Source organism: Vollenhovia emeryi, unplaced genomic scaffold (genome assembly GCF_000949405.1).
Source record: "Vollenhovia emeryi isolate VEMERY1.0 unplaced genomic scaffold, V.emery_V1.0 DF939149.1, whole genome shotgun sequence".
Classification (NCBI taxonomy): Eukaryota; Metazoa; Arthropoda; class Insecta; order Hymenoptera; family Formicidae; genus Vollenhovia; species Vollenhovia emeryi.
In genome coordinates this window covers 132344-157269 of record NW_011967217.1, presented here as the reverse complement: position 1 = coordinate 157269, position 24926 = coordinate 132344, and the positions used below count along the sequence as shown (strand labels likewise).

The 24926-nt window shown below is 37.1% G+C and overlaps 4 protein-coding genes across 7 annotated transcripts in view; 2 read left to right on the top strand and 2 right to left on the bottom strand.

Moving 5' to 3' along the window:
* Nucleotides 1-3271, top strand: part of LOC105565717 — a 16950-nt gene extending 13679 nt beyond the window's left edge. The window contains exons 17-23 of the mRNA XM_012019136.1: nucleotides 112-255; nucleotides 327-476; nucleotides 556-655; nucleotides 766-997; nucleotides 1082-1376; nucleotides 1458-1800; nucleotides 1863-3271. Coding sequence (XP_011874526.1) covers nucleotides 112-255; nucleotides 327-476; nucleotides 556-655; nucleotides 766-997; nucleotides 1082-1376; nucleotides 1458-1778 — 1242 coding nt within the window. The 3' untranslated portion in view covers nucleotides 1779-1800; nucleotides 1863-3271. The remainder of the gene's footprint in view (nucleotides 1-111; nucleotides 256-326; nucleotides 477-555; nucleotides 656-765; nucleotides 998-1081; nucleotides 1377-1457; nucleotides 1801-1862) is intronic.
* Nucleotides 3272-3764: 493 nt separating this feature from the next.
* LOC105565719 (sister chromatid cohesion protein DCC1) lies at nucleotides 3765-5963 on the bottom strand. Of its 2 annotated transcripts, none has more exons than XM_012019138.1 (8): nucleotides 5783-5963; nucleotides 5528-5701; nucleotides 5222-5393; nucleotides 4913-5105; nucleotides 4601-4817; nucleotides 4409-4518; nucleotides 4156-4336; nucleotides 3765-4093 (listed from the first exon to the last, which is right to left on the bottom strand). In XM_012019138.1, exons 1-8 carry the CDS (start codon nucleotides 5821-5823, stop codon nucleotides 3988-3990), a joined length of 1194 nt encoding a protein of 397 aa, XP_011874528.1. In that variant the 5' UTR covers nucleotides 5824-5963; the 3' UTR covers nucleotides 3765-3987. The 2 variants fall into 2 exon arrangements, with proteins under 2 accessions (XP_011874528.1, XP_011874527.1); XM_012019137.1 differs by having other exon boundaries at nucleotides 5192-5393; nucleotides 5783-5961.
* A 622-nt stretch (nucleotides 5964-6585) lies between these two features.
* On the top strand, nucleotides 6586-10338 carry LOC105565715 (6-phosphogluconolactonase). 2 transcript variants are annotated; one of them, XM_012019134.1, is made up of 5 exons: nucleotides 6586-6823; nucleotides 7935-8135; nucleotides 8378-8661; nucleotides 9121-9239; nucleotides 10100-10338. In XM_012019134.1, the coding sequence occupies exons 1-4, from the start codon at nucleotides 6700-6702 to the stop codon at nucleotides 9229-9231; spliced, it is 720 nt and encodes a 239-aa protein (XP_011874524.1). In that variant the 5' UTR covers nucleotides 6586-6699; the 3' UTR covers nucleotides 9232-9239; nucleotides 10100-10338. The 2 variants fall into 2 exon arrangements, with proteins under 2 accessions (XP_011874524.1, XP_011874523.1); XM_012019133.1 differs by having other exon boundaries at nucleotides 9121-10338.
* A 2406-nt stretch (nucleotides 10339-12744) lies between these two features.
* Nucleotides 12745-24337, bottom strand: LOC105565714 (calcium-binding mitochondrial carrier protein SCaMC-2). Of its 2 annotated transcripts, XM_012019131.1 has the most exons (9): nucleotides 23668-24337; nucleotides 22255-22381; nucleotides 21764-21851; nucleotides 21427-21538; nucleotides 16024-16182; nucleotides 15420-15680; nucleotides 15099-15266; nucleotides 13682-13924; nucleotides 12745-13491 (listed from the first exon to the last, which is right to left on the bottom strand). In XM_012019131.1, the coding sequence occupies exons 1-9, from the start codon at nucleotides 23887-23889 to the stop codon at nucleotides 13417-13419; spliced, it is 1455 nt and encodes a 484-aa protein (XP_011874521.1). In that variant the 5' UTR covers nucleotides 23890-24337; the 3' UTR covers nucleotides 12745-13416. The 2 variants fall into 2 exon arrangements, with proteins under 2 accessions (XP_011874521.1, XP_011874522.1); XM_012019132.1 differs by lacking the exons at nucleotides 21427-21538; nucleotides 21764-21851; nucleotides 22255-22381; nucleotides 23668-24337 and adding an exon at nucleotides 18693-19700.
* Nucleotides 24338-24926: the final 589 nt, after the last annotated feature.

Sequence of the window (24926 nt, the reverse complement as noted above, 5' to 3'; positions counted from 1 at the left end):
AAATTGTCACGAGATCTCATCCCAGAGACTTTGTAACATTAGAACAGAACTTAGAAATGTTGGATGAAAACTGGTCACGTTTCTAACGTAACATCATTTTCGCTGTTTTAGAGAAACGTACATTCGCAATTGTTCGACAGTCTGACTGACAATTTCAATAGTGGCATTGACGACGAACAGAAGCTGCTGGAGCAACGGTTGTTGGAGCAACAACGACAGTCTGAAGAGGATAGCCGCTGGCTCGCGAGAGAAGAGGTATGTTAAAAAGACCTCACTGTGTCACAATTCGAAATGATTTCAATCCTTCATTTTCCTCGTTATAACAGAAACGCTTATCGATTGCTACGAGTGGTGATGAAAGTGCTAGTCCCCCGGTTCCACGGTCAGTTACTCAATCACCGAGCCATGAACCGCATTCTGCCAATACTGGCTCTCTTGGCTCGGATAAGAGTTCCGACAAAGTAATTGTAGTAAAGGTGAGCCGCACGCAATGATGTTATGAATACAAATCACCCCGTTGGGCGACGTAGATATTCATAATTTTTTTTTTCGCAGAAAATGGAACCTACGCCTACTGCAGATTTAGACAGAACTAACGATAAAGTATACGACTGCACAACAAGCGTCGTACGTGCAGTTATGTCGTTGTCGCAAGGTAAGAATACGCTAATCGAAACGAAATATATATATATAATAGCTAATTGGTACTGTTGAAAAATCACACGTTGTTGTACATTGTCGAGAAAAGAAAAATGTGAATTGCAGGTGTTCAACAGAGCAAGGCTGATCAGTATTTAGAACTAGTACGTAGAGTAGGAATCGAATTAAGAGCATTGCTGTCCTCTGTGGACGTTCTGGTGGAAATACTGCCGATATCCGCGCATCGCGAAGTAGAAATGGCGCATAAAGTATTAAGTAAAGACATGGCAGAGCTGGTGACTGCTATGAAATTGGCGCAAAACTACAGTGCCACTACGTTGGACGCTGAATATCGAAAGTAATTATTTTTTGTCATTATTAGCAGATTAACACAAGAGACACACATTGAGCGTAATTGATTAATATACGATTCTCCTTTTAGGGGAATGCTTTCTGCAGCTCATATCCTAGCCATGGACGCGAAGAATCTCTTAGATGTAATCGATTCCATCCGTATTCGTTATCCATACGTGGACAGTCAGATTTGCCAAAGGCAGAGCGATGCTGTTAACAGAACCCGGGAATCTACACCTGAGAGTCGCATTCGTTCAAGTCAGTCGGGCGAGCAATTGCTGAGAAGAAGTCAGTCGACTGAACGACAAGGAACGACCTTCAGACAAAGCCAAAGTGGTGATTTGTTACATAGAATGGGTCAGTCTGTGGATCGCTCTTCACCGGTAAGTTAAATATCTCTCATTGAGATCATTTCTCAAAAGAATAATAATGGAATAAATGCGATTGAAATATCTATTGTTCAGGGAAGTCAGTCCGATCTCAACTCTGGCAGCAGCTTAGAAAGAAGACATAATATAGTAACTAATAGCCTTGAACGTAACTCAACAACGAGGAGACAAATGGCTACTAACAGTTTAGAGAGAAAAAGACCTTCACTGACGTGTAGCGCAGGGCCTATGAATAATTCTGTTAATTTGCTGCCTATGGTGCCAGTCACTTGTAATTTGGTTCAGACTGTTAGTCCCGTCATACATCCGAGTCAGTCGGTTACAACGGGCGTTACTCAGACGGTGTTTACGACCAACAGTAAAGCCACAAGTGAGACTTCGATAAACGACAGCTAACAACGAGGTGCCTTGAACTGAGGTAAATGATCGTGAAACGTTTCTTCGCATAAACGAGACGATTATTAAATGTACTGATTGCAGGTCTACTTCGGATCATTGCTTAGCGTGTACATAAATAGACGATATACTACCAAGTTACCCGTGTGTACACATCTACACTACTTTAACAACGGGAGATCTAGTATTTGTGCTTTTTAGCTCTTTTAACATTTAAATATACAGACATTTTATCTAAGCGTACTTATAGATAGGACAGTATTCATTAGTTGTAATAGTAGAATAGCAAGTTTATCACTAGAGAATTTAAAAGTCACAGCTATAATAAAATCGCAACTCCAAAGGATTTAGGATTATCGTTACTATTTGTTGTACAATAACGGCGCTTACGAGGTGATGCAAAAAGTTATGCTTTACAGTGAAGATGGGAAATGCCATTGATCAAATTTAACATTAGCATCAACGTTATTAAATGAGGTGGATTCCAAATTTATTAACACCGTTCATATTTATTCTAGCGTCGCACACTCACGTTTGAAAAATTTCTTGATTTTATCTGCGTCATCTCGTATAATCAATTGATAATGTATACATACATACAAACGTATTTTAGAGATATGTATGTATATATTTATAAATATATATATTTAAACAATATTTTCTCTCCTCGAATACTGCGCGAGAATATAATTTCCTGTAGGACATAATCGATGTTGTTTTTAACGCAAGTTCGTAATTTCATAGTCTATTTCCTACCTAGGAATATTATATGGACAGTAATTATAATGTAAAAAGAGGGACTGAGTGTGTGTTATTTCTATTAAATAATTATTTAATGGTTTACACTAGTTTGCGACATTTATATACGAATGTTTTATATAAAGCAAAAACCATTTTTCAGCGACGAGGCAGTTCCTACGAGATATTTTTAGGAAGTTCCATTTTTGCATAAGTATACCATTAATAACTCATCAATGCAATTTGCAGCGATGTAGTCATACGTACGATGCATTTACAAAATCCGCGACCGAGTACTTTGTAGATAAAAAAAAAAGTATTCCATTTCTACGCATGTGCTTTTTGTATTCCTGGGGAAAAATATCTGAGAGATGTTCTTAGCATTCTGACCACACATTATAATCGTACCGATCACACGTCTTATCCATATATTGTTACAATTGGCATGAACGTGAAATATTTGTAGTTTGCGAGTTGTAAAATTTGATATTTTAAATGGTATGTGGCTTTAAAGATTCATGTGCCAAGATATGCTTATACGCTCGAAAGAAACGAATACTATGTTGTGTGTTGTAAATGTCCTGTCAAAGGAGCTGCTATCCCGGGAACCAGAAAATAATGAATATTTATAATTATTGATGGTGCTTTTTTATTTGTGCAAACATCAAATACTTCTTCAATTGAATATATTGAAAATATGTACAACACTATGAAAAAAGAGCAATGTGTCTTAAGTAAAACATCAATTTGGCCATTATGTGTTTTAACGCAATGCTATATTTTATTATAAGAATTCTTCAATATTTTTTACCGTATAAAAATATTTATGTGTATCATTTGTGTTTTTTTCGAAATTTTCCAGCATCATTCATAAGTTAAATTCATTCTTTCCTTCCTCTAACACATATTTACGGAAATTTTATTATTCGACACAAATAATAAATTGTGACGAGATAAATATCGAATTTAAGAATGATCTATGATTATTCAATCCAGTCAACTTTTGTGAGGAATATTATATTCAAATTGAATTATTAATAACGTCAGATATTAACAATCAAAGAGAAAGTTGATTTAAAAAATGCTTCTATAATAAAATTCTATAGTCAATGGCGTGATAAGAGTTTATGGCCAATAAAATTTATAATTATCGTCTAATATAAAATTATTATAATGAATGAGTGATAATAATAATAATAAATCACTGATAATATCAGTGTTGCATCAGTGAAGTAATAAATGAAAAAATTAAATTATATAATTTTATTTCGTCTTCAAAATATTTATAAATTGTGCAAATGTAACTGTATATATGATCACAGGCTAAATAAATTACGCGTCATTTTAACACTATTATTTTAACATTATAGATAATTCTGAAATATTGTTCTGACATTAATATAATTAATAACACATGTATCAGTATTTATTGTAAGACAATTGAATGCATACCACAAATGTAGTCACTGTATCACTTGCCATGTTTTGACCCGTAATACTTTATCCCATCTTTTGTCGAACATCTGGCATACTTTGTTAAAAGTGCATTAACATTCATTGCACCTTTTGTAAAGCGCCTGAAAAAAAAACCGATTACACAAGATTTAAAGTAATAACAGCATGTATTACTTTCACTTACGTAATATAAGGTGTTATCTCTTCAACAGTCCATTTAGCTTTGATTTGAAAAAGTTCGCCAAGTCTGTCGTGAATGTTGTTCGGTAAATCTGCCTCCGGACAAGATACGATTTCTTTTTCCATTTTTGAATTGTACGTTACAAGAGCAGATCCACATAAGTACTCTATTTTTGGATGCATTTCTAAAAAATAGAGAAATTACAAGTTCGAGGAAAGATCATACAACTACGATTTCTAGCTTATTAATTCCGTACTTTCGGGTGTTCCGAAGTTCCACGTTTCCATGAATTCTTTGTATTCAGTGACAGGAGAGGCGGCAAGAAGAACCTTTGCTACCATTGTGCAGCACTTTTCTTCGTTGTATCTACTCAAGACATTATGTTTGAAAAATGTAAATTCTCAATCGTAAAATTTTCCCATTAATTGCTAGAAAATAATGTACATACGTATACAACGGTCTGCCATCATCTTTTGTCTTTGAGCTTACTTTCGCATATCTTTCGAATACAACATCGAACACTGGCTCGTGGATAAGCTCCTTTAAACATTCGTACGTACTCTCTTTGTCTACCTCATCGAGTTCCCAAGACTGTTCTTCAAAATAATTCAACATCAAATTCAAGCTCCTTGCTTCTACGTCAAATGATATGAGACGCAAATAACCTTGGTACAAAAAGCGCTTCAAGTCAGACAATGCCATTTGCATAAATAAAACGTGACTTGATTAATACAATAAAAAATAGATGTTAATCGCACACCGTCTATGTCAGCTATTAAGAAATCTGACAGAGCCTGTTTCAACTCGTAATCGCTGGCTTGCAACTCATTTTGTAATCTCTCCCAACTGTATAATGTCTTCCGATCTACCGTAGCTTCATATTCTAATCCATTGAAGGACGATGAATTAAGCAGAGTGGACAAGCTTGCCAGATTAGGTTTGGTTTCTTTAACCTTCAACACAAGATATTGTAATCGTATATTTCATACGATTCAACATTTTAGATAAAACTTAAATAGCGTAGGATTATTACAAGTACCTCGTAGTACGAGTTAAATATTTTCTTTACGTTACGTTTCTCTACAGTTCTCTCAGTTACTGCTCTGGCACCTGTTGCCATGCCCAGCTTCAAGTCCGGTACCAGCAACCACGAGTTGGATATCTCGGCTTCTCTGATCTCGTAGGTCCGAGTTTGCGTGCACAGCATAGCGTTGTCATGTTTGTTACCACGAAATGATATTCTAGCGTCATAAAATTACTTAGAATCACTTTATTCTGCAGAATAAGGATTGCAAATAAGTTAACGTTCTCGAAGACCTCTCAAGGCTCTACTTTACTAGACAACAATTGCAAGCGAGATTGCACAGGAACATACGCGTCTCCCTCGCCTAACCCGCTTAATATGTGCTCGTCCACCTCCAGCAACATCAAGTCATCGGTCTGATGATCCCGCGTGGGATATAGACATTGCGTCACGGCACTTAAATCGGACTCTTTTATTGTAGCCAATTCCAAAATCTCGCAAACGTCCTCCTTCGTGCGGACGTTCCTTTACAGAGAGAAAGAGAAGGGTTGTAAAATGCCAAGAGAACACGTGGAAAGTTTAAGATAATTTCTGTTAACTAATCACCCTTCGTCGGCAGATTCCATTAACAGATCGGCAGACTCCATATCAACTTTATTTTCCTTCTTTCATTTTCCTGTTGAATATCTATCGCCTCGGGTGTACGATTTCGAACTCTTTATGACAACATGTGACATCCTGAAATATTCTCCCGCCAATTTTAATAAAGCCCGTATCAGACTACGGATTGAGATTGAGATTGGATTGGAATTTGACCAATTGGAGTAAAAGTTACTAAACTTGGGATTAGTAAACTTTACTTTAAAGCGTCGTCTACAATAGGTGGAGTAAGCTTGGCGCAAGAAGTAAGAGTAGGAGTAAAGAAATGGATCATTTCCATTTCCTACTCCTACTTCAGCTCTGACGCTTACTCGCGGCGAATTAAAGCGTAGTTCGACCAGTGCTACAAATATTTAAAAAAATTATGTCTATTCTTTAGCTTTTACACTGAAAGGTAAAGGTTAGGTTTTCTTACTTCTTCTTACTCCACGCTTACGCCGGTTATTGTAGACGACGCTTTAGATTTTTAAAGAACAATCCAATCGGCGCAAGCGCTCATTGAGCAGTTTTCTCCGCTGAATGCGGCCAGTGATTGATATCATCGTGCGATTGCTGAATTCCCGCGATTTGTCATCGATGCTCGATGTAATCGAAAATTTCGCATTTGACCAATCAGAGCCAAGTTCACTAGTCTCAAAGGTATAGTGAACTTTCCTCCGATTGGTCAAAGCTTAAGATAATCTCAAGCCTAATCCATACTCTGGTACGGAGCTTCGTCCAGCCGGCCGACCGAGTCCACGATCACAGTTTCCGATGCTCAGTGGCCGTGTTAATTGGCTGGACATCGGTCGTCGCGTTCGAAAGTTGTATGGTACGCGAGATAACCTCGCTTTCGCTCGCCCGCACGCGAAGGAACACACGCAATGACGGAGATAGTGGTGGCCACCGATGAGGAGCAGTTGCTCTCCAGGATCTCCAATCTCGTCGCCCGCGCCGCCGACGACGCGATCTCGCGAGACGATCGGATCTTTCGTTTTGGCGTATCAGGTGATCTCGCAAATTCTTAATAACATAATTCCGCTCGTATTTCTACCGCGCGCGCCCAACCCTACTCGCCGCTACCGTCAAATTTTATCCCCTTTGTGATCTTCACGGTTCTATTTCGCGGCTAGCCTCGGTTACGATAAGACGTGCGGATTTCCACGCTGTAGTCACGCGAGAATGACTCTTCGGTTTTTTTTTCCCCAGTTTCGCTTCCAGTCACGCATTCTCGTACCGTTGCGCGCGAAAACGAGCGACGAACTCGTTGAAATTTGTGAACAAACGAGACGGGGCAGTTTTCCATAAATTTCCTATTTCCTGCCTTTCCTGCACACGTCAGCAAATTTTTATCTGCTCGTCTCTTTCCTTTGTTTTTCATCTACACTCTCTGCACTCGACAGCATTTTCGATGGCTCATTTTTTAGCTAAAATTTCACCCGCATACGTGAACCCTAAAAATTCTGTTTAGTAATTGCGTGAGTCATCGGCGATCAATAACCGGTATCAGAATATTTATTAATTTATAAACAGAGCGGTATAAAAGCTGTTTTATGTTTACAGAAATTCATTTTATATTTGCGTAATTGCAAAACTATTATAAACAGGATGAATTAGGAGAATCATAAAAATTATTTAAAAGTTCAATTGAGACACCGTTCGGGGATGCTTGGAAACTTTTTATTAAATATTGTGGCACTATTTTTTCACAATTTACCCGAAGTTACGAATTTGTATATTCCGAAAATGTCACAAGAAATTCAGAGAGGTGTAATTTGAAGGGAAAAATGTGGATCAATCATCGACTCAACGGCTCGATTGTCCGTCTTATGCCGCGCTTCTACGCGACTTTGATTATCGAAACACGATACGAAACGAGGATAATTTCTGATGGTTGAAAAAATATAGAATATCTAGAAAATGTATACATCTAATCGAATGTCGATTAAGTTGTCGTGTTATTTTCTGCTTTTATTTTCAGATTCGAATGATTTACGAAGCTATCACTTTAAATAGTAGAAAGCTTCGCGGGCTGTTACCATAAATATCATCTTTATCAAATAATATCCACAAAGGGAATAGTGAGAAAATAATTTTTAAACGATTATCAATTGCATAGGCGGTTCGGTGGTACAACTGCTGGCCAAATCCCTGCCTAACATTGCAACCGATTGGAGCAAGTGGCGCTTTTTCTTCTGTGATGAACGAATAGTGCCTCTCGAAGATTCCGAGTCAAATTTCGGCCTCTACAAAAGTTGTTTACTTGGAAAAGTGCCTGTCACCGAGGAGCAGTTCATGAAGGTTGATCCAGAACTCAACGGTACTTAATCTGTAATCTATTTCTATTTTTACAAGTATAACTTTACGATGTACTTATTGCGCCTCCAGTTTATTATAACTTATTGTCGTTTGTATATGTATACTTATAATTATTTTGTAATTTTTTATTTACACCTTAATGATCCGTTACATTGTTATATGATTTTATTGTTACATATTTTTTATCATTTAACATTATTTGTATGGTTTATTTGTCATTTATTTATTTATATATATTTATAGCCGAGAACGCGGCGAAGGATTACATTAAAAAAATGGCCTTCTTCTTCCCGCCGGACAGATTACCGAGATTCGATTGCCTGCTGTTGGGGGTGGGTCAGGACGGGCACACATGCTCGCTCTTCCCGGGTCATCGTGCCCTCGATGATGAGAACATGTGGGTCACATGGGAGTTGAACGCGCCGAAACCGCCACCCAGTAGAATCAGTCTTACTATGCCAGTCATTAATAATGCTCGCATGTGTGTGTTCGTTGTCACCGGCGCTAGCAAGGCTGAGATCGTCAAAGTAATTAGTTTTTCCTACAAATTAATAATTAATTTAAATTTTGCACTTTCATATCCGTAAAATTAACCTAAATAGTTAACATTTCCAATCAAATGATCCAACAAATTTTCGTTTTTCTTAATGCTTAATTTTTCAAATGTTTATACTTTCTCCAAGATATCCAGTTAAATTCAGGAAAACGAGATAATAGAGATTCTAAAGATAATAAATAACATTATTTAAGAATTTTTTACCATTTATTTTAACAGCTAGCACAACTAGGATTTTTTTATCTCGTGTTGATCTGGATCTTATTTTACACTTACTCTTTGACTTCTATAATTAGAATATATTTATTGAAACAGGCATGTGATAAATTGAAATAATATTGGAGAATTGCACATAGGATATATATAAGAAATGAAAGAAAAGTTGAAGAATATAAGAATTTGATTTAAATTACTACTATTGTTCACACAGAGGGTCTTGAAAAACAAGGAAGATTTACCAGCTACCAGAGTGGATCCAGTTGATGGCACTCTTTTTTGGCTGCTCGATCAAGAAGCGGGCAGACTACTCATCTCAGACTGAAATGCGAGGTGGGATAAAACAAGACCACCACTACATTACATCGATTTTATGACATTCCATACCACGTATTATTATCGTCTTTACTTTTTCTTTAAAATTTTTCAGCTCAACTCTATATTTTAATGTTTTATTTTTTTTTTCATCACAATTTACTATTAAAGTCGATAGAGTATTTGAAGCGCTATATGCTCGTACCAAAGGCGTACGAAAATGACTCGTGGGAAAATTGAAAATTCAATTTTCGACTGATATTGCTCAACAATGTCGTTTATATAAAATGTGCAAACTTTGTTATTGTAAATCAATCTACGTATTGTAAAAAGATAATATTTAATAAGAAAGTAATAAAAGTTTTGCATTTTCAAGAAAATATACAATTTAATAACAAAAAAATGAAAATTAAGGAAATAATTTAATTTCCTTAATCTTCACAGAAGAGATATTAATCAAAAATAGAAACACATACAAATTAGGGTTTTTAAAAATATTTGACATATATCGTTATTTTATGATTCTTTAAAGGGGAAAAAACAGATTAACCCTAAAAGGTTTCACTTCAACAAATTCAGAATCTGAAATCAGATTCAAACGGATAAAATTTTGGTCTACATTTAAGGATTTCCTCGAAATTTCTTGTCGGATTAACTTTTCTCATTCTCTTCTCTCTTGGAGAAACTCGCTTAAAAATCAATCGTTTTTTTCTTCATTTCTAGTACGAGTCCATTCTTTCAAGCAAAACATAAAAAATCGTTATTTAAATTTTTGTATTTTTATCTTTGTTATCATTTCAAGATTTATTAAGTTAAGATTTATTAAGTTTATAAGAATGTTAATTACACCAACTTAACGAAAGTGTTTTCTTCCGCAGATATATGCAGAAAAACAATTATACAGTCCGTAATATATTTTGTGATATATAACAAAACTGAAAAATTGTTCTAAATAAAGCGACATATTGACAAATTCATAATTATATTCGTGATATATATAATATATTATCATATTTTAATAAATGATATAATTAATGTAAAAAAAGAAAGATTTTGATAATACAGATTCTAATGTTAAATTATCATTAAAACTATGGTTTTAATCGCTGTATTGTAAGCTCAAATTCTTTCATTTCAGCCTGTGATTTTATTTAATTTTCCACATATACATGAGATTTGACAATAATTTACAAATAATTTATGACACAGCAGTTATCTAATTACTGAACTGGAATGCAGTCTCTGTCGTCTATCTTCACAGTGAGCTAGTTATATTAATTACGCTCACGAATTTTATTGTCAGGTCTCGTATGAGAATTTAAGGAATAATTTTGAAGGTAGATAATAATTAAAGATCGCTTATGTTATACATGATGTTCTTTATTGTTCTTCAATATTCAGTTCTTGGAACTTCTCATTTTATTGCGAATTTTTGTTGTTTGAATAACCGATATAATATTAATTATAATATTATAATTTGATGACTAAATAATATTAATTATTTTACTAACTAGTTCTTTTTTCAAAACATCTGACCTAATAAAAACATGCAAAAATGTATATATGGGTATGTGTGCATGTGTGTATGTGTGTGTACTGTATCAATTTGCACTGTTATTAATAAATAGCAATTAACACATACATTATATATATGTATATATATACAATGTGTGTTAATGTGTCACATATGTACACATAAATTAACATTTACACTTTTGCTATAAAAAATGTCAATCATGTCCGATCCAATAACTCATTCACGATAAATATTTCGATAATCGTTCATAATAATTAAAAAAAAATTCCTATGAAATTTTTGTTTACGGAGGATTAACTCCTAGTAGGAATTTCTATTTTAAGAAAAATTAATACAGCCGGAATGTTTTTACACCATATTACATTTTTTATGTGTCAGGTTTCCTATTAATTCGAATTGAATGAGATTAAATTTAAAATTAGCATTTAACATATTCACTGCTATGACAGTCACTGGTGGGACAACGGTAAATAAATGTAATACATTATGTATTTACTATATGCAATTCGATACTACAAACTTACTACTAAGTATAAATTGACTGTTATATAATATATATTTAAAAAATTTTTTCATTGTTTTTTTAGTGCAACAATTCCATTGGCATAAACGAAAAGTAAAATACGCTTGGTGGTGAATGTGTGAAATAAAATAAAATTTGTCTTGTCCACAGTTTATCGTTAGCATTATTGCGTTGTTCTCGAAGGCAATTGGTATATTTATCGTGCACGAGTCATCGCTATTCCCCGAATATTCGTTCATAAACAACATGTGTGTCTAACTATACATGTTTTATAATACATGTAAATACATAATATACATAGTTTATAAGTTCGTAAAACTTATCTAGGGGAATGAATCGTAGTAACCGGAATATAATAGTAAATCGCAACGGCCGGTGAAATCGAGTTTATTGTATATACGAAGTACTAACAAGATTGAGATGAAAACCGAGTGCCGCATGATTTACAACAATATAGTAATTATTATCGCTAAGTTATCGTGAAAAGCTTGATCCACTGAATCACTTATTTTTCTTTTTCAACTTTTTAATAAAAGTCTAAGTAATAATATACGTTTATAATAAATTGAAACATATTTCTTTGTATGCAGAAGAAAAATTAATATAAAGAGATCTCCAAGACTAATAGCTAGCCATAGCTCTGAACAGGAATTTTATACTCGATGTTATACATACGCGTGTTTAAAATTCTGTTTGTTATTTCAGAATTTCTCAACATATATTTTTCTCTTGTTTATAAAAAAAGATATATGTGTAGTCGAATTTAATAAAAAGATGTAGCAGAAAAGTATATAGAATTAGTTTTTGTATTACTGTAAAATATTTTAAAAAATATGAAAGAATACAAAATAGAATGTTAATTCTATTTTTAGCTTAGAAAAATTTTGTGTATTTTATATATATTATTTAAGAAATTATAAATATAAGATTTTATTTCGTTCATTGAACAAATTTTTTTTGCTGTTTTATTATATTTTTATTACCATTGTTTTCCATAATGTGAATCTATTACAATTAAAAAATATGAAAATATATATTTAAATCCTACGTATCAAAACATCCACCAAAAATGTTTCTGCTAACAAAATTACACAAAAATAACTTATTTCATACAAAATGCTTTGTGTCTCAATGGATCAAGTTATTGTACATAATATTTGAAAGCGATAATCTTGTAATTTACAAAGCGCAGTGTTGATAAATCATGCGGAAAAGTTTACAGTCATATACATATCACAGTGTCAATGTATAACTCGATCCTCCATCCTCCCAATTAAAACGGAATCCTTTAGGTCGACATTAAATCACTTTTACATATCCTAACAAAACGTATTTTTGCTAACATCCAAGTCATAAGTTGAATTCATAACTTTGTAAATTTGAAATAATTTTATAATACATAAAAATGTAACATACTGTTTTTCAATTAATGAATAATCACAAAAATATGTAAAATTCACGTTTTATAATTTTAAGTTACGTGATAAAAAATTAAAATTTTTTAAATATTTAACACAATTATAATTATAGAGTAGAGTGATTTATATGCAAATTGTTGACTTGAACGTTTCCGCCGATAAAATACGTCTTTACACTAAATAATAATCGAGACTGGCCTATCCTTCTTTGATCGCTGTTTCAAAACTTGCTCATATTTGTTTACAAAAAGACTACACATAATACTTTTCTTACACGCAAGATATTCTTTGTACTGTAATCGCCGAAATAAAGTATCATTGCATTATATTAACAACAATCTATACAACAGCAATTGCTAGAAAATTGACAATTATAATATTTTGATTCGCACTATTTTTGCTTAATTTATTAATATTAAAATAAAAAAATATTAAAATCTTAATAAATTATTAAAAGAACTGCGAGAGATTGAACGGTCGATTAATCGAAGAAGTTTCTCACGTTAGCGATAACAATAAATAAACACACTGCCATTTTCTTTTATCTTTACACATTTTTGTTTTTTGACGAAAGACGAAATACGTTTTATCGCTAAATGATCTTTCGCCATGTCGATTATTTATAACGAGTGAAAAGAGAGAGGGGGGACAGAGAGAGAGAGAGAAAAAGAGAGAATAAGTTAATTGAATTAATCAGTCACCTAGCATTCATGTTCATCACGTCATGTTGACGCCTAATGCCTGTCGAAAATGCTCGTATACTACGTAACTAGTAGATGCGGCAGGTACGGCCTGTGCAAAAGAGAAATATATTTTTATATTTATATGTAATAAACTATACTACAGATATTCATTAAAATCATAAATTTAGAAGGATTATTGTATGAAATTAAAGCTAAGCAAATTTCTATAGATTCAATTATAGGAACCCTAGAAAAACTCCCAGAAAATCAATATAATTTATTTATTAACGACCACATACCTTGAGAAAATTAGGCGTGATGCCGCGATACAGACCGCGTATTCCCTCGCGGCGGAGAATATCTTTGAAGGCGCCAATCATGGTGTTGGGCGAACAATCGGCCTGCAATCGCGTCCGCACTAACGCTAACGGATACGAGCATACTTGGCCGGCCGTGCTCGACGCGATGCCACACAGTAATAGAATCCAATATGGCGGCGGTTCCTTTTTGTCATGCGTGCGTAAGTAATGGTTCTTCAACGTCTGTAAAAATATCCACCTTTCAAACAATCGCCGAGAAAAGTTGGAAAGTTTACCTTGATTTACTACACAAATTACGTAATGAATTGAACTGCATAAATTTAAGTTTATATAAATAATATCATAATAGTTATGAAAAAAAAGTAAAGTGTGCAAATTAGAAATTTGCACATGGCTTCCTCATGGAGGAAGCTTTATGAGCGAAATCTAATTTTTTTCGATGTTTCTTGAAAGTGTGCAAATTAGAAATTTGCACATTGCGTCTTCATTATTGAAGCGTGCAAATTAGAAATTTGCATATTTCTTCCTCATCATTAAAGTAAGCAAATTAGAAATTTGCACATTGCTTCCATTGTTATGGCTTCCTCATAGAGAAAGCTTTAAGAGAGAAATCTAACTTTACTACGATGATTCTCGAAAGTATTCAAATTAGAAATTTGCATATTCTTATTTCGCTCTTAAAGCTTCCTCTATGAGGAAGCCATGTGCAAATTTCTAATTTGCACACTTTACTTTACTTTACTTTTTTTTCTAATTATATATTATATTGTTCTTCAGTTTTTTCTATCAAAATTTCATATATAATTCATTAAAATATGATTAATTAGTTCTTGAGTTATAGACATTTGAAATTTTTGGAAATCATTATTAAAGAAAATTTGCGATTACAGCAACCACAGACATTTCTCAAAAACAATTCAAAAGCACATAACTCCGAAAGTACCTAACGAAAATATACTTTATTATAGTGTTTTGGAAAGCTCTTGAGGTAAGCTATAAGAATATGCATTAAAAAACCGGGTTTCCCTTTAACAATTTCAAGGTGATCTTTACGTGACCTTGAGGAAGCTGTTCAAGGTCATATTTATATTACTATGTAATGCATTACTTGAAACCGTACAACTTTCATGTTTAACATTTTTCTCCATCTTACATATTTAAAAAGTTATTTAGAGTTACCTTATAAGGATACGTACAGACATACATACATACATACATACATACACACATACATACATACATACCGACATTTTTTCTGAATGTGATTTTTGGACGTTTTGGAACATTCTAAACATGTTTTCAAAGAAAACTGGAAAAAAAATTTTCACGAAAACAAAGCTTCCTCTATGAGGAAGCAAAAAAAAATACAAAAAGCTTTTCCTCAGCATCGACTTACCTCGTAGACAGCTAAATCGATGCCAGCATAAGGAAGTATTCCTATCAAATTGGGTACATAGCCTCTGTAAAGGGATTTCAAACCACCCTGTTTATATATTTTCTTGGCTGCGTCAGCCATGCCATTGAATTCGCCTGTTTTTCGCAATGCAAGTCTCGTCTTCAGCACCTGGAAGTTTGTTGTATATCTTTACTTGTATCTCTTGTTTATTTCATACAAATAATTGCTCATTGCATATAATTCAATCTTTATCAATCTCTGTGTGCGCATTAAAATAACGATAAGAATCAAGTGTAAATGACAAGATAAATAGGAATATACCTCGAGAGGATAAATAATCGACTGACTGATGCCACCGGCCAAGGAGCCAGCACAAAATCGTTCGCCGAGCACGAGTTCGCGTCCCTCGTCGCCCGCCTTGATCGCCCGCTTCACTTGCTCGTATGCCATAAACTTGAGCGCTGACTCCGGGCCAATCTTGAGTACGTTAATGCCATTGCCGCGCCACAGGCTCTTAAAGCCACCCTCGCCCAACATGTACCTGTAGCAACTCAAGATATTGCAGTGACGTGTGCCGTGGACCTGCAAGGACGATCGGACGATTCTCTCGTTGTATTAAAGCAAACTAGACAAATTTACTCGCTCGCTCGACATGTCGTCACAGCGAATCGTTTCGTACAATGCATAATAACAATGATTTTCGACATTTTATTATTTAGTCTACATACATATTAGATTACACAAAACATATACATGTTTCTAACAATATTTAATGAACATATAGATTATATATTTTCGATATTATATGTAATTTATATTAAAAAAATGTTTATTACTTGTGTACATACATATATTCGTAAATTTGATAATGAATTCAGTGAGTTGTGAGTCGGGTGAATTGAAAGAGAGTCATGCAAATACTCACTTGTAGGTAGACCTTGATACGGTCTAAGGGCGCGGTGCAAGTACGCGATACCGCGCCTGCTATTCCACCGGATACTAAATGTCGCCACCACATTCCAGATACCATCTCGCCCTTCGTGAATTCTTCGGGGACGCCGATGTCCTCCCCAATATCCATATACTGTAATTAAAAAGAAATTGCCTATAATCATCCAACTGTTGATCGAATCATTCGATACAGAGACATAGGATATAAATTTTATTACAAATATTAATGGATATCACTTTATCAATTTCATCAACTTCTTTTTATTTCACGGAGTCAGTTTAGCTTCTGATGGGCTCAAGTATACGCGTATTATCGCATCTTCGTTATATCACATATTATCGTGTCTACGGTATATCGCATACATGTAAAGTGGCGTTTACACATTTGTTAACATATTTACGTAAATTTGTTCGAATAATTCTATTTCACGTTTTATGAAAAAAAAGTTACTTTACGTAAATTTCTCGGTTTTTATGAAAATCTTAATAAGAAACAGGCCGTTTTCTCAGAATTGATACTAGTCGCTTATAAATAGTATTAATTATACATTCAACTTTGAGCTATTATTTAATTTCTCCAGTAATACTCACGAGAATAATTCAAGATAGCTATTTATAAATTTGTTGATAAAAATATCGGGTAGTTTTTACATTTGTATCCATCGTCCTTAATTGTTCTCTGGGAATTCAGTAATTTGTTGGAAGTACTTGCGCTTATCTCTGTTCCTTGTACGAGCGATTACGTTTGCGTTCCGATATTTATTGCCAGTGTGGAAAACCTAGTGCACGCAACGTACGTTACATATTTTCAGCACTAGAAACGAATATCGAAACGCAGCCTTTGCCTGACCCTCAACGTAAACATTGATCGACAGGGTGATAAGATTATTGCCAACTATTTTTTCTTCGAATTCACACGCGCATTTGTATACATATCATTTGAATTATCGATCATGGATATGGAAATATTGTACCGCTGCGTTTCAACAAGGGTAACCGAATCCGCATACAATAGCACTATTATATTACAAATATTCCGTTACAAAACTCGTGTTGTAATTCAAATCCCGGTATATCGAACCCGCGACATTCGTTTCGTAAAAGAATCCTCAATGATTATTTGCAAAAAATGCTGTTATTTTTATACTAGTTTTAATACGCGTACTTTCAGCACATTATTCAACTCCTGCGTAACGATATAAATTACTTTTACGCAGATATTTAATGATAATAAAATAACAGAAAATTTCACAAACATGAAAATCGAGATTCCCAGCAGCGTGTACTTTTGAACTTTACGCCATAAAGGTTACATCACATTTACTTTCAAGAATACAAACTTGGTTTCCATCGGTCCGACTTGTCCTTTAAGCTCTCTATTCGGTCGTTATAATTCACACGCTACAGACAAAGTGTCTAGACATAAGTTAAGTTATCCTCTTTAATATTTTAAATTAAAATAGATACGGAGCATACAGATAAAATGTACTTAACACGCGTAGATTTTACGAGTCATCGTTACAACACATATAGAGCTCCTCGCGGTATACAGTTCAATTTATGCTATTAGATTTGAAGTTTATTTGTTTGTTTGGTCTACCTCCTTCAGCTAATCTCGCAGTCATAACCGGTGACGTAATAATTTTGCGAAACCGGGCTGGCTGTTCGCGAAAAGACGACGGAATATTTTTGCAATTTACTCGGCGCAATGTTACGCGATAAAGGAAGTAGATTATTCTAAGCGAGGTGACTCGCGATTCGTCCAACGACAAAGTCGATTGCGAACTAAAAACATTTTCCCCAGCATCCTCTTAGCTCGACTGGGCGACGAGCCAGGCAAGTCTACAGGTATAACATCCTAGGCCTGTTCCTTCTGAAGCCACATTTTCCGCACTCAAAATAAAACGAATGTATCAGAAGCGAAACCTCAAAGGTAGAGGAAAGTCTCCTATTATAAGATAGACTTCTAATATGAGATAACGGGTTTTCCGTTACGTTAATAGGCATCATCTGTTGATTCCACCGTGAATCGATTGCCCTTGGAGTGAAATCTGTGTAGTGGAAAATTCATTGTTAGATCGTGTAATCGTCGCGGGAGAAGATTGAATTTGGGTGTTGAAAACCCGCTGTCTCATAATAGAGGACTTTCCTCTATATAAAACGTACATGCCATTGTATCGAGCTCACAAGAATTGCGCCGTTCTTCCAATTTAGAATCATATCTCCAACGGAAACAAACTCTTTTTAGTATCGTTATCGCGTCATTGCGATAATCGACGGCGACTGTAAAAACTAGGCAACGCAAGTAGGTACGGATGGAAAGGGACTTGCATCACCGTCGACGTCTACGGACGCCAGTCAGGTGAAAATAACGTTAAATAATTGACGCAGCAGGCTGGCCGGACGTGCTTAACGTAGGTGTGTATGTGCGCGCGTGCGAGGAGAGCTGAAAAGACCAATTTCCCTCCGAGACTCGCATTCCAGAATCACTTTCGCTCTTCAACGCTGACCTTGCCTCGCGCACCTGACGCTTTCTTTTTCCATTCGAAATGGAATACCACGATAAACTTGAGACCCGATTGGCTACTTGATCGGCAAGCCCCCAGTCCCCCCCCCCCCCCGGCCCAAGACCACTCTACTCACCCGTTGCAAGAACTCATGATAGCGCTGCAGAAATTCCTCGCGGACTTGACACGTGGACAGGGTGCTGTCGTGATGGAGAATTCGCGGATTCTTCAGGGCATACATGCTGCGGTCAATCAGCTGTAATCCCGAGTCATGTGGTCGCGCGCAAGCTCGCCGCATGAAGTCGGCCGTGTACCGTTCGCTTTCGAGTCTACCGCCTTTTCCCTCCAGCTGATTCTTCCAGACTTTTCTGTCCCCTCCGATACGTTATGTTATTTCCTTTGTACTCCCTCTTCCCAGAACCTTTTTTCTTTTGCTTCCGGTTCGTGTTCTATTTTTCTCCACTATTTTCCCCTTGTGTTTCCAACGTTCTATCCTCGCTTATTTTCCCTCTTCTTCCACTTTTCTCCCGCTGTATTCCTTAATCTCTGTTCGAAAACTTATCTTCGTTCTGCACGGTTCTCTTTCGAATCACGAATCAACTTCCTTACTTCTCGTATCACAATTGAACTATATTTGCCGGTTTGTTAGATGGTCGAGTCACGTGGTCGCAAAATCACGCTTGTCGAGCGAAGACGGACCGGGCTTTTGCACGCTCGAATCTCGCTTCGCACTACGAGATTTGCACTTTCGCGACTTTCGAACTTTCTATCCAACTGTGGATGTTCCGCGCTGATCGGGGTTGCGCAAATTCTCGACGGTTCCCCTCCTCGGTACGCCTCGGTATCTTTAGATCGCGGTGCCCGGCGACCTATGGGAATCGCTCGGAATAATCTGGCGGTCCAAAAATCACCGGCGGCCGATCGCGAGAGACGACGGCCGGGCAATCTGGACACGAGGCTGATGCACGCGGCCCGAGGAAAATGTACGACTCCGTTCGGGTATACGCTCCGCTAAGGTAATAAACGGTCTTGATCTACGTTGAACCGTCGTGCTGGCCGAGGGAAGGGAGGAGATGGTAACGAGCTACGAACCGAAGACTCGGCCGCTCGGAGTCTGGTTGCGAGACTGGCGAGACGAGATGAGGGCGCACGAGGAAAAACCCTGAGACACCGAGATATCGCCCCCTCCAAAACGGGGTACGCCTCCGTCCGCCGGTCTGCCCCCTGCCCCCGATTTCCTCCTCGTCATTGCTCATTCTTCGACGTCAGAGGCTCGCGCGTCATCGAGGCAAATACCCGTGCGATGACGATGATCAAAGTCGGCGGCCGTCGCGTGTGCACGGTGCAAAGTTTACCCACACGAGAGAGTCGGCGGTAGGGCAAACTTATCAAGTTCCAATCGCACTGTCTACACTTCAATTTTCCATATGTATATGCGGTGCTAATTATACTCGTTATATATTAGTGCTGATCAAGATTATTTCCAGTTACGCAATATTATGTAATATAATGCTGTATGTTCTTATCGTCTTTTTTTTTATATTGTTCCTGTTAATTATTATTACTTAGTAGTACTTCCCCTCTATCGCTCCGCACTTAACGCTACGCTATCGCACACTTATTTTCTAGTTTTTTCGAGCATTATTATGTCATTGGCTTTACCATTCATACTGTTAATAAAATTGTTAATAGTCCAATTGAATTATTGGTAGAAGAAAATCCTCTATTATGAAATAAGATTGTAATATAAGATAGCAGGTTTTCAACGTCCGAATTCAATCACAAATCTTTTTTCGCAACGATTACACGACCTAACAATCAATTTTCCACTAAACAGATTTCACTCCGAGGGCAATAAATCCATGGTGGAACCAACAGATGATACCTATTAATTTAACACAATCCCCGCTATCTCATGTTAGAAGCCTATCTCACAACAGGGGACTTTCGAATGGGAAACCACTGATCAAAATCTTGTACACCAATGCCCACTAATGCCCAAAAATCTCTAGTAATGCCGCAAATCTGTACACCACAATGCCCTCGGCGGTTTCCCCCTTAAGGACTTTCCTTTACTGAGTTTTATGAATAATTGTTAGATCGGCGAATCACATTATAAAACTTATCGAGATATAAAAGTGCATTATACATTAGAGACCCTGTAATCAGAGACCGGCCATAAGGGTTCGTCAAATTCCCGCGAGTGAGAGAGAAACATGGGTTATCTCAATCTTCTACGTTTCTATGATGGTAGAAGAGTGAGATAGCCTATATATTTCTCTCTCACTCGCGGGAATTTAACCAACTCTTATGGCCAGTCTCGGATTACGGGGTCTCTAATATACATTATTTAAAGTTGGGAACCACTGGTATGACATAAGAAACAGCTGACGAAACATTGCGCAGAGTTTCGTCAGATAAACTTACTGAAAATTTCATAATGTAACCGCACATTTACCAAGGTGTTTTGCAAAGTCAGTGTCCATCAAAGTTAATAATCTCGTCTATACGTATGCATATACCAAATAAAATATGGAGATAGTCTTACGGTCTTACGTACCGCATACGTATAGCGTATATTGGCTATTCGTTACAAAAAAACCAAATTTAAAAGTTGAACCGCCAGCAAATATCCACCCAATTCGGGTGAGTAATCCGAAGCAACTGGTGACACTTCAGTGCCAATAAAGGACGTTTTTTCCATTACAAATAATATAAGTATCATGGTCCAGACGTTCGGGTACTGTTCGCAATATTTTCGTAATTTAGATAATAGAGGTGACACAACACTCGGACAACACGTGCATCTTGATATCAACGAACGTTGTGTATATCCTCTTAATGCAAACATTAAATTACGATATACTCACCGTGGTGTGATGCCAGTACTCGATAATATCGCGCAGGGTGGTACTTGGTGCATAGAGAAGAAAATCCCGCCATTCGTTGAAACTGATGTTGAGACTTCCATCTTGGTCCATGCTACGCACACAGTTCTTGCAGTATATCGCTCGAGTATCGTGGCATTAAAATTATCTCATAATGTCACGCGGGTGTGACAAGTTGAAAAATATTTAGTAACGAGTTCTTAACGTTTCTTTAATGTTTCACAATCTTTTCGCAATAAACAACATAGTTTTCGCAAGAACTTGGCTCCGAAGCTACACTTTCGAATTTGAACATGCAATATAATTAATAAAGTTTTACCGTTGTAACAGCTTTGTTGCTTCCTCCTGAGCAATTTCTACACCCAGCTCCTTGAAAGCTCTTATTAATTCTTCTAAATCTATCTTTCCTGCAAATTAAGATACATAAAAGATGTTTCAAGTGTCTCGTAAATTTCTCTATACGTTAAACCGAGGGGAAAACCACCGACCAAAATCTCGTACACCAATGCCCACTAATGCCAAGTGGGCATTACTTTATCTTATTGTCTTATTTTATCTTTATAATGCCCCAGCAAGACCTAATGCCCAAACTAATGCCAAAAAAATGCCTAGTAATGCCGTTAATTTGTGCACCACAATGCCCTCGGCGGTTTCCCCCTCGTATTAAACAAATAAATATTAACTAGTAATGTACTAGTTTATCAGCCAGTCTTCATTTAAAAAACAGGATGTTTACATTATAACTTAATAAAACTTGTAGGTACATTGTTTTTAGAATTGATTAGCAAGGCTTATTAAATGCACGCTTACCATCTTTATTTTTATCAAGATGGGAGAACTGCAATCGCAGATTTTTCTCATGTTCGCGGACGTAGTGTAGGAATTCAGCCAAGCTGATATCGCCACTTTTAGTACGATCTGATCGGGTCAGAAATTTCTATAAAATTGAAGAAATTATGCCTTAGATACATACGAACATTTTGACTTAACACATAAAATGCAATAGAGAACACGTAAAAATATACTATAGATATTCCAGAGAATATTATATCTTGAAATCGTCCGAGGAACGTTTAAAGATTTATATAATTATTGTTAATAAAAAAAGGTCCCCTATTATCAAGTAGGCTCCTAAAATGAGATAGCCGAGTTTCTCCTGAATTAACATGCATCATCTGTTGGTTCCATCATGAATTTATCACCCTTGGAGTGAAATCTGTTTGGTGGAAAATTGATTGTTAAATTGCGTAATCGTTGCGAAAAAAGGTTCGTAACTGAATTTGGATGTTGAAGACCTGCTATCTCATATTAGAAATCTATCTTATAATAGAGGACTTTCCTCTGCAGGTAAAAGATATATAAATATATAAACGAGATTGGAAACCAATAATTCTCTTCAGCTATTTCCAGAAATCGAGACTAACGAAAATTCTGAGGGTCACAGTTTTTATAATTTCAATGTGAAAAGGGTCTTAATTTTTGAGATCCAGAACTTGGTAGAATTGACGAAGCATCAGAATATAATTGGCTAAGTTGCACAGTGTAAAAGTCCGAGAACTTGGAAATTCAATTTGGAAAAATAAAATTGCGCAAACCGACCGAAAGTATAAGCGAATTTTAAACATTACGTGCCAAAACTGCTCAGTCGGACGTTTATCGTACGCGAATACCTGTAAACAGACCTTTAAATCTGTTCGTTTTAACTGTACCTTCTACACTTTGCCAGTAATGCCTTCATTCTTCTCTCTCATTTCTCCTACACGTTTCGCTCGTTTTATAAATGCATGAAAATGCCATCTAACTGGAGATACTTTCATCCGTACCTCCTTTTTCTCCAATACCAATCCAACGAGTTCAAGTCCATTCATTTTATCCGTGGCTTCGATCTTTGTCCCTTTCTTCCCTCGACGCATACTTACCCCATTCTACGTGCAAAGAACGTAACTCAATTTGCTAAAAGATTCGGATCCTCGTCTCCGGAACACTCGATCGAGAAGACACTAGACCTCGTTGAGCAAGAGCCAACGCCGCCCTCGAAAGGGACATAGATACTCGCAAAACAGGCATCCTCGGTACGACCAAGTGCAGAAGCTACCAGCTACAGCTGGGGGGGCGCGGGGTGCCGAGTGTAGATGCGACAGTGCGCCGCTCGAGAGAGGCGAGGATCTCAATTTGCTCGGTATCGCCAGTGCGAATGACTCGTGGCATTCGTATAATAAATACCTGAGCGTATTGAGTGTGCACGCCGACCTCTTTGAGCGCCCGCGACAGGTCGAGCACGTCGATGCGCCCGTTGCCGTCGAGGTCGAGGCGCTGGAAGAGCCGCTCCAGCCGCTCCTCGTCCTGGGCCGGCAGCTCGTGCAGGTAGTGCGCCGGCGGCGGCTTCGCGACCGCGCGCGCCGCCGGCGACGCGCTTATACGCGCACCGCCACCGTTCCCTGGCATATGTACGGCGCGACGTTACACCACGCTACGCGACGCGGAGGCCAGATAAGACGGGACACCGTCGCGGTGGCGATGCGAAAAGCGAAGCCGTGTCGCGGCTAAGCGTGTGTATATATAATGTACGTGCATGTACGCACCGAGCGTATGCTTGTCTACGACCGCACCGCGACGCACGCATCACCGCACTGCCGCTGGAGGGTGTGCGCGCGCGCGCTCACGCGCGGCGATTGGCATGGAACTCTCCAGCGAATCGAGTGCGACGAGGATACTAGAGGAATAGGCGGAGTCTCCTGGACAAACGCGAGGGGAAAAAAGAAAAAGACACGATTCTGACGCTTCCTGCCAAATTTTTTACGTTTAAACGTGTATATGCATAATGTATTTCAATATAGTTTGCTTATAGGCGATTAAGGCCAATGTCCACGATCCAAGAACTGTGTCCAAGTTCTAGTTTCGAGAAATGCGTAGCCAATCAGCTTGCAGCTATTCCATACAAGCTGCATGTTGATTGGCTGCGCATTTCTCGAAACTAGAACTTTGACACAGTTCTTGGATCGTGGACATTGGGCTTTACGGACTCGAGTATAGCGTGCTTTGTTCGAAAGACCTGGCCGTGTTGGCTCCCTCTGGAGTCAGGAGCCATTAAACGCAATAATGGCCACGTTCAACACAACTGTTGAGTGAGCGCTCAATGATTTCTTAATATGATTAGCTGGATCTAAAAGTATTAACCAATCATACCGAGCGCTCACTCAACAGTTGTGTCTGCTGAACGCGGCCAATAAATAAATTGTTCGAAAGACCCTCTTGAAACGGGATCTTGGGAGCGATCGCGTGCACGATCGAATTCGATCGGTCGACTTCTCATACGTCTCTACTCTACAGGTTTCATGGTTCATGCTTATTTATTATAGGATAGTTTCCCTCAGACCATAGATTGATCATGTACGAAGAGTGGTATCGGATGGCATATTCCTTCTCGAATTCGAATTCGATCGGTGCACGCGATCGCTCCCCTTGTGCTCATTCTTAGGCTG